Source organism: Protomyctophum bolini (genome assembly GCF_963924005.1).
Source record: "Protomyctophum bolini genome assembly, chromosome: 11".
NCBI classification, from domain to species: domain Eukaryota; kingdom Metazoa; phylum Chordata; class Actinopteri; order Myctophiformes; family Myctophidae; genus Protomyctophum; species Protomyctophum bolini.
Genome location: NC_137872.1, coordinates 19821611 through 19831320, shown reverse-complemented (window position 1 = coordinate 19831320; position 9710 = coordinate 19821611). Strand labels below are relative to the sequence as shown.

Genomic DNA, 9710 nt, shown 5'->3' with positions numbered 1-9710 from the left:
ATGGTTTGCTTTCGTTTTTCTGTTGTCTAATGATCCGAAGGCGGGCCTGTTAAATCGAAGTGCCTAAGCCCCCCACCAAGGAGATGAGAGAGAGAGAGAGAGAGAGAGAGAGAGACAGAGAGAGAGAGGGAGAGAGATTCCACCTGTTCAGGAGGATCCCCCCCTCCCCCCCAGCTGTCCGCTCTCCACGGAGCGCGAATTTCAGGAAGACACGTTTTCTGCCAAGGCATGTGATCTTGTTTCTTACAGCATCGTTGAAAAGCAAATTGCGAGCAGGCGATAAAAGCAGTTGATCCCCCTCCCCCGTTTTCACCAGGCTGCGAGTGGGGAAGTATTTGCCGAAGCTAACAAATGCAAATAGATGTCGTTTCTCCTCGAAAACCTAACATTTCCATATTTGCCTTAATGGCTTTCTCCTCGGCAGTCCCTCGTTCCTCTGGTGAAATCGCTACCCTGGTTAAAGGCATTCTAACTTATCTCCCCTCTCTCCCTCTCTCCCTCTCTCTCTCTCTCTCTCTCTCTCTCTCTCTCTCTCTCTCTCTCTCTCTCTCTCTCTCTCTCTCCCCTCCCTTTCCCCTCCCTTCCTCCCTCCCTCCCTTCCACTCCCTCCCATTGTTCCCTCTTTTCTTTCTCTCTCCGCAGCAATTTGGGAAGATTTTAGATGTGGAGATTATCTTTAATGAACGAGGATCCAAGGTAAGCGAACGAGAACCGGCAGCTGTTTCATCAGCATGTAACTGTGTGTTTCCTAATGACGGTATTAGACTTTATACCAGGGGACAGGATAGAGATAGAGGGGGGAGGGGGGTGTACGATTTTAGTCAACTAAAACTACAGTTGATTTAGTCGACTGTATTCTTTTTGGGGGGCATTAAAGGCGTTGTAATGCCTGATTTTACACTTGGTTGCATGCTGAAAATAGCAAATCTACAAGCTCGTTGTAGATCTGCTATTTTCAGAGTGCAACATCCAAGCTCAACCAAACACAACTTATTTTAGTTCTCTTCTGCACCAGTCCCTCCCTTTTTAGTGTAGTAAATATACTGACCAAATTGTCAGTATATTTAGTCATAGTTTTAGTCATCATAGCTTAGTTTTTATTGTATTATGTTGTTCATCAATCAACACTGCTCGAGTCTGAAGCCTCGGTACAGGAGAGCCGTGTATTTGTCTGGATACTTCTCAAGTTTTACAACTTGTTTACTCTCTCTGAGTTCCATTTGAGTCAGAGCAGACTGTCGGTGAGTACACGACAAAACAGACACAAGGAAAAACTAATTCTCAGGTATTTCTGTTGTGTATAAGCAGAGCTGCAAGGCTCCGTTTTGCAGTGGTGGAAAAGTACTCACATGTTTTACTTAAGTAAAACTATCAATACTGCAATGTAGAACTATACTCTGTTACTCAAATTAAAAATGTACTTGAGTAAGCGTATTGGACATTGGAAATATTCAAGTAAAGTACAAATACCTCAACATTGTACTTAAGTACTGTCCAAGTACAGTACTTAAGAAAATGTACTTTCCATCACTGCCGTTTTAGGGCCATTTTGACTCTTTCAAAGTTACATTTGAGTTCCTATAAACCATCTAAGAGTACACGACAAATGTATCAAACCATCTAAGAGTACACGACAAATGTATCAAACCATCTAAGAGTACACGACAAATGTATCAAAGACAAATCAAACCATCTAAGAGTACACGACAAATGTATCAAAGACAAATCAAACCATCTAAGAGCACACGACAAATGTATCAAAGACAGATCCCAAATTAAAGCAAATCAAGGGCACATATTATTTTGACTGTATACTGCACCACCCTCACCAGTTTCATATGCATACGTTAACGCTAAGGATTTGTTGTTGTTGTTGAGCTTCTGTAACTCAAGCTGTGAATCATTAGAGCTGTCAATCAATACGCGATTGAGCCGTTTCGCATTGTCACCGAATCCCACCCCCTGCGTTGCTCCTCCACAGTAGGCTTACGGAATTTAAACCGGGACGGATCGGGCGGGACCCCCCGCGTCGAAGAAGAAGTCAGAGCTTTGAAGAGAGAATGAGAGAGAGAGAATTAAATCTGTCCGAAACAACAGCTGCAGCGTTTGTTTATGTCTACTGCGGTATCTGTCTCCAACCCGCATCCCGTATTGAGGAAAAAAGAAAAGCCTTAAGGTGGTGTGAACGGCACAAGCGCTTCTACTCATCCAGCTGCTCATTTAATAGAGTGTACCAGTAAAGCTCCAGAGCTTTCCATTCATAAAGGAGACAGCCTCCCATGGCTGGCTGTCCAAGCATGAATGCTATTGACTCCCATTCCTACCTGGGAGTAATATGAGGGGGGGGGGGGTTCTTCGCTAAGGTATGGCGAGTAGGGGAGCAGAGGGGGGGGGGCACTCCCTAGAAGCAGGTTACGCCAACACTACGGCCCCCTCAGTGGGGAGGGGAGGGGAGGGGGAGGCGCTCCCTGGAAGCGGGTTACGCCAACACCATGGCCCCCTCAGCCAGACAAGATTGAGCATCCGGATAAGCCTGCCTCCTCCGCCGTAACAAGCATTTATTGTTTGTGCCCTACAAAGCCCATTACCCATGATGCCTCACTCTTCCCCCGGTCTCTCTCTCTCTCTCTCTCTCTCTGTGCGCGCGGCGGCCCCAAACGCGTCTATATAATGAAGCCACCAGGCCATTAATAAACAATCTATTTTCTATGAAGCTTTGGCAATTTGCATTCAATATGTTTGTCTCCTTTGAAAAATGGTGGCTCCACTCTCCCCCTGTGTAAGCTAATTATTTGTGCATGATAAAAAAAAAAGAGACACAGAGAGAGAGAGAGAGAGAAAGAGAGATCGAGGGGCCAAGCATATTCGGGCAAAATGTCCAAAGGATTAATTTTGCCCTCAATTCCCTTTTTTATTTTATTTTTCTTTCTTCTTTTTTCCACCCCCCTGCATTCATTTCTTTATCTCTTTTCCCCCCAAGGATGGCTTTCCCATGTTATTTATGCCAGGAGTATAGTATGGGGGGGGGGAGTATAGTATGGGCCTCAGGATCCTGCTGTATGCATACAGGCACATGTATCACATGTATTACATCCTCAAGCAATTATCAGGCAGTGCTGGTCACGCTCCCATCTCTCCCCTCTGTCATATACTGTGTGTGTGTGTGTGCGCGTGTGTGTGTGTGTGTGTGTGTGTGTGTGTGTGTGTGTGCGTGCGCATATGTGTGTGTGTGTGTGTGTGTGTGTGTGTGTGTGTGTGTGTGTGTGTGTGTAGGTTTTGTTGGTGTACATTTACTTAAGTACTATACTTGACTACAATTATGAGGTATTTGTACTTTGCTTGAGTATTTCCAATTTAGAGTACTTTTACTTCTACTCCACTATACAGGTACATCTCAAATCCAAATATTGTATTTTCACTGCACGGAGATCCCTTATGTCATCAATATTATATACAATAGGTCGTTTCGAGGAAGCAATCTGATTGGTTGAAACAGCTTTCTAGCCGTGCTTAAACCATGATAATGGCACGGATAATCAAAACAAAGAATTCAGCTGTGCTTTTCTCTCAGAGCAAGAAAAATGCAAGCAAACAAAAACCTTTACATTTCAGGACATTTTTCCACTTACGTGACCCTAGGTGGAAAGTGGTCAAGTCTGACTGTGGGTTTTAAATATATCTTCCGCCAATGAAAAGTATATTATCAAGAGCTTAATTGTTCTTAAATCATAACTACACCGTGACCGGACGCACTGGAACACAGTTTCTCCCTGCATGTCTCACAGCTGTTTTGCACATACGAGGTTTCCGATATAATTAAAGCATATCTTTATCTTATACTGTAGGTCCACTCGCCCAGAAGTACACATAATTCAAGTTGGTGACAAGCCCCCCAGGAGAGGTGGGGGTGGGACGGTGTTGCAGGGTGTGTGTGTGTGTGTGTGTGTGTGTGTGTGTGTGTGTGTGTGTGTGTGTGTGTGTGTGTGTGTGTGTGTGTGTGTGTGTGTGTGTGTGTGTGTGTGTGTGTGTGTGTGTGTGTGTGTGTGTGTGGGGGGTTTACAGGGGGGGACGGGTTTGGGATAAGGACAGGAAATAAGCTGTGGGTATTTGCTCAGAGGTTTTAAAGAAAGTATTCCGTGTCCAATTCCGCATCCCCAGATATGTTTTCCAGAAGCCAGTGGCGCGTGCCGTATCGTCCACGGCGACGACGCCAATCATTGCTGTATTACGAGTTTGCTTTGGCAAAAAAATGGATCAAAGGCTCAGTGCAATTTCTCCACAGTGTAAATTCTCTGCTCGCCGGCGCGACGAATTGCATGTGTCTAATGACTAAATTAATCATTTCTCTTTTTGAGGTCTCACGTATTCTCTCTCGCCTCATTTTTGTACACCTACAGTGTGTGTGTGTGTGTGTGTGTGTGTGTGTGTGCTTGTGTGCGTGCCTGCGCACGTGTGCGTGCGTCCGTTCGTGTGTCTACATTCCACAGACACCTTTCTCAAAAGCGAGGGAGAAAACGTTTTTTTGTTTGTACCGGGGTACAGTATATGCAGCCATGCTGGGAGCGGCTTGTTGCGGGATAATTATCGCGGCTAACCGCAGCGTTTTGCACGTGTGGCGCGGCTGACATTCAGCCGCTCCGTGTTTATAGGGCTGTTTAATTGGGTGTATACGCATGAGGCAGGTTTGTCAGTTGTTGTTTGCGTCGGGGGGGTCACGCCATCGTTATCTCTCCTCTCCTCCTATTGGATCTGGGCGTTCCCTCTGCAGAGCCTGCACACACACACACACACACACACACACACACACACACACACACTAACTGCTTCTAATTAATCGGCCTGCTTACAACTCTACTCTCCTGCTGACCGCCACACTGTCTGCCACTCTTCACTTCTCTACTGTTGTTTATCTCCCTCCTCTCTCTCTCTCTCTCTCTCTCTCTCTCTCTCTCTACCCTTCCCTTTAACTACCGGTATATGTTCTTGCGACATGTTTACTTCCTCTCTGTGCGTTTCTGTCCCTATCTAACCCTCTCTCCTTCCTTCCTTCCTTCCTTCTGTCTGTCTGTCTGTCTGTCTCTGTCCGTATGTCCGTTCGTCAGGGCTTTGGTTTTGTAACGTTCGAAACGAGCACAGATGCCGACCGTGCGCGGGAGAAACTAAACGGTACAATCGTAGAGGGACGCAAGATTGAGGTGCTTCCCCTATCTTTTCCTTTCTTTCTTTCTGTCTTGCTTGCTTCTCCTTGCTATGCCTTCTGCCCGCCAAGACACACACACACACACACACACACACACACACACACACACACACACACCGCCTTTCACGACCCGAGGTAGCATGTATGTGTGTATGTGTAAGTGTGCAGGTATACAGTATGTGTCTGTGCATGCAATATGCATGTGAGTGTGTGTGTGTGTGTGTGTGTGTGTGTGTGTGTGTGTGTGTGTACATGCCTGTGTGTGCTTGCATGGTATTGGTGCATGCCTGCATAGTGGTGTATTTAACTCAGTAGGGCTGCATGTGTCTGGGTCCGCCTGCCGTGATGCTTGTCCAGTCGCTACTCGACTGCGGAGAATGAAAGTACCGTTTGCTTTCACCCATACCCCACCCACACCCAGTGGTGGCAAGTACTCTAAGTACATTTACTCAAGTTCTGTACTTGAGTACAATTTTAGGTACTATTACTGTCCAGCAGTAGCTCCTTTTACGTACTTTATACTACTCCACTATTTTCACAGGCAAATATATTGGTAGTACTTTTTTTCTCCACCACATTTATTTGATTTACTATAGTTACTTTGCAGATTTAGATTGTTATTACAACACATAGGTTAAAGCTATTTTATAATGAGGTTATACAAAAATTGCTGATCTATAAGATCATATATGCGTGTTGTGAGCTTGTAAGTTAGCTCTTTTAAGAAATGACACACATTTTAAAATGCCAGTGCCGTACACCAATTGTGGAATTGTTTCTTTTACTTAAAGGACGACTTCACCAATTTTCAACCTATATCTTTATTATGATACCATTTCTGTCTACTCACTCTGTTTCTCAGAGGAGGGCTCTGGACAGTAACATCCTACCAGTGACATCATCGGTAGGCAGTTGTGGCCATTTCAAACAAGATGTATTGATTTTGTTTTCTTTGATCTTTTATTGATTTCCAGGAAGTAAAATTTTGACGTTTCTATTAGCTTGGAATCCCCATTGATGATGTCACTGGTAGGCGGGTTTGGGTCTCTTCTGAGACACAGACCGAGTAGACAAAAATGTTAACGTATTATAACTTGAGGAGCAGTTCTAGGAAGAATGGAAATGGGTGAAGTAGGAATGCAATAAAATAATAATCTAATCTACATAGGCCTGCATTGGACCAGTTGAGGTCATGTCAGTTCTTCCTGCTGCGACCCCACCCTTGATTGCTCTGGGCTTGGACCTTATCCAGTCATTTCCATTGGGTCAATAGAAATGTCCTTTATTTATTGTCAATCCATTTGATTCTCCAACAAATGGATGGTCGTGCTGTTGTTTCTTTTCTTCTTCTCCACATCCGTAGGTAATTGGTGCATGCCATTCTTGTTTTTACTATAATTGAAATGAAAAACAAATCGATGAACGCAACGCATACGCATGAGGGTGATTGCAGGCCTTTGTCCCATCGGAGCCTCTTGCTGAGCCCTTTTGTTTTTTGCACAATCCCTTTTTGGTTTTTGGTAAGAAATGTGTTTGTTTGTTTGTTTGTTTGTTTGTTTGTTATATTTAGTTTTGTTCCCCGTCCATTGAACTGCTCATTGTTGTGTGTTTTGACCTCTGCATTGTCCATGTGAACGACAGGTGAACAACGCTACAGCGCGGGTCATGACCAACAAGAAAGTGGCCAACCCTTACACGAACGGTGAGTCCATTCTGACAGCACTTATTCATTACGTTGTAACCCTTACACGAACGGTGAGTCCATTCTGACAGCACTTATTCATTACGTTGTAACCCTTACACAAACGGTGAGTCCATTCTGACAGCACTTATTCATTACGTTGTAACCCTTACACAAACGGTGAGTCCATTCTGACAGCACTTATTCATTACGTTGTAGTCGTAGTCTTTTAAATACAATTACTTTTTTTGTGATATTTGAGTCACCTGGACTAAATTGACCATTGATTTTGTTGAGTAAAAAATATGAATATTTGGCGGGCCTTGATGGCGTCGTATAATGGCAGATGTTAAACTTGGTTGCATGCTGAAAATAACCGATCTACAAGCTCACAACACTGTGCAGCATGGCGCATTGTGATTTTGTAGATCTGGTATTGTCACGAGCGTTTCACGATTTGATTTAGCCTTCAAGACCCAAGACTTAAATTATTTTTATTATCGCTGAATAGAATTTTGTCCACAGATGTTGATCAAGATAACAATTCATGCATTTACATTATCGTGTGGACTTGTAAATTAAGTAATGCATGATGTTTAATAACTAATAAAGAGTTAAAGATGTATAAGGGTCCACTTGGTTACCAACTCTGCATGTATAATTTAGCTGGGGACCATCTGGAACCCCCCACTTTGATAACCAATGTCGATAAAGCTCTCTCTCTCTCTCTCTCTCTCTCTCTCTCTCTCTCTCTCTCTCTCTCTCTCTCTCTCTCTCTCTCTCTCTCTCTCTCTCTCTCTCTCTCTCTCTGTGTCTTGTCCCTGCCCCCTTCAGGCTGGAAGCTGAATCCAGTAGTGGGAGCTGTCTATGGTCCTGAACTCTATGCTGGTAAGACACCATACTTTTATATTTCATTGTGTAATGGTGTCGCACACTGGCAACCGCAATGCGTTGCGATGCATTGTTTAAATGACAGATCTAGAAACTCGCAATGCCTTGCCAAGCGTTGTTTAAATGAAAGCTATAGTCATCATTTGCCTTAAAGGGACAAGTCACCCTCCAAAATAATTTTAGTTTTTCTATTTATATAATTTAATGACCAGCAGTGGTTCCCTATGGAGACACAAAGAGTCTCCTTTGTGTCTCCTTAGGTAACCACTGCTGATCATCAAATCCGGAATGCGAAAAAACCTAAAGACGTCTCCATAGGGTGAGTAATGGATAAAAACGGTCATGTTGGGGGTGACCTATCCCTACTGAGTGGGTGGAGACGGTCATGTTGGGGGTGACCTATCCCTACTGAGTGGGTGGAGATAGTTAGATAGATGGGAACCTTGTCTTCCCGTCTCTGTATCGAAGCGTCACCGAGCATCAACATTGAGACGAAAATACTCCCTTTCCTTCATGCGACGTGAGCTTGTAGATCGGCTATTTTCAAATGGCCAAAATGCATATAGGGCTGAAGTGATTGTAATAGTAATCATAATCTACAAAGTAACTATAGTAAATGTAACTATAGTTTTCAAATAGTTGTAGTGGCGTAAAAGTGCAACATTTGCCTCTGAGATAAAATAAGTAAATGCTTGAGTTAAGAACAAATGCCCCCCCCCCCCTCCATCCCTCCCTCCCTCCCACCGACCCCCCCCCCCCTTCATCCCTCCCTCCCTCCCACCGCCCCCCAAGTCGACCCCCCCCCCTTCATCCCTCCCTCCCTCCCTCCGCCTCCCAAGCCGACCCCCCCCCCTCTCCCTGCCGTGCCGTAAAGGCAGAGTGAATCCAGAATGGAACACGACGTGTCCCAGATAAGCGGTGGATGATCTAAAAAGGCTTCTTGCAGCGTGGCTCAGCGTGAGAGGAAGGATGAGGGTGGTGTGCCGTGCACTTTGAGAGGAAGGATGAGGGTGGTGTGCCGTGCACGTTGAGAGGAAGGATGAGGGTGGTGGGGTGGACAAGCTCAAAGAAAGAGGGGGGGGGGGGTATAAGCTCATTTTGAGCTTGTAGATCTGCTAGCCTTGAATTTATGTCCTGGAAAGTAACAGTTTTGGACATTAGATTTTTCCACCGACTATATATATATATATATATGATTTCAACTGCAGGCGCCCCTTGCAACTGTTATCTGATTGTGTAGGCTGCCGCCGCGGATGGATTTGCCAAGTGTGCCAGATTGACTTTTACAGAGCTAACCGAATAAGGGAGATTGAGTGAGTGATATTGTTGGCACCTTATACCCTGTCGAAAAGGGAAGGGGGCCCTCCATTCCTTCTGGTGCTCAGTAATGGAGGATACGACACGATGCTCGGTGCACGGGGCCTCTATCTCTCTCTCTCTCTCTCTCTCTCTCTCTCTCTCTCTCTCTCTCTCTCTCTCTCTCTCTCTCTCTCTCTCTCTCTCTCTCTCTCTCTCTCTACCTCCGACATGCAGGGGGTTTATTGCTGTATGTTATATGAACCCTTTGCATTTTAATGAGGGGCGAAATGGTACTATTTCATTTGGAAGAAGTGCTGAGCACATCGCGGCCACTTTAACGGCTTTCCTTTCTGCTCATTAGACTAAAATCTGTTCATTCCCCGGACAGCTTTATGGCGAACCTCTAAATAACTGTCCATGACAGAAAGCAGTCATCTATCATTTTTATTTCACCCCCCCCCCCCCTCTCCTCCCCCACACCCTCCCACCACCAACCCCTGAAACCCTCCCCCAACCCACACTACCTCTTCCTTGCCCCAACCCCCCCCCCCACCCGACATTTATAGATGTATGTACGATGCCCAACGCTTTAGGTACATTTAGAGATGTATGCACGATGCCCAGTGCTTTAGGTACTGT

General features: G+C 45.0%; 1 protein-coding gene across 1 annotated transcript in view; it reads left to right on the top strand.

Annotated features, from left to right (window-relative positions):
• The window catches only part of LOC308323615 (RNA binding protein fox-1 homolog 3), a 52277-nt gene that overhangs the window by 5505 nt on the left and 37062 nt on the right, over positions 1-9710 (top strand). Inside the window, exons 2-5 of the mRNA XM_080775373.1 lie at positions 643-696; positions 5103-5195; positions 6842-6902; positions 7716-7769. Of these exons, the coding sequence (XP_080631499.1) occupies positions 643-696; positions 5103-5195; positions 6842-6902; positions 7716-7769 (262 nt within the window). The remainder of the gene's footprint in view (positions 1-642; positions 697-5102; positions 5196-6841; positions 6903-7715; positions 7770-9710) is intronic.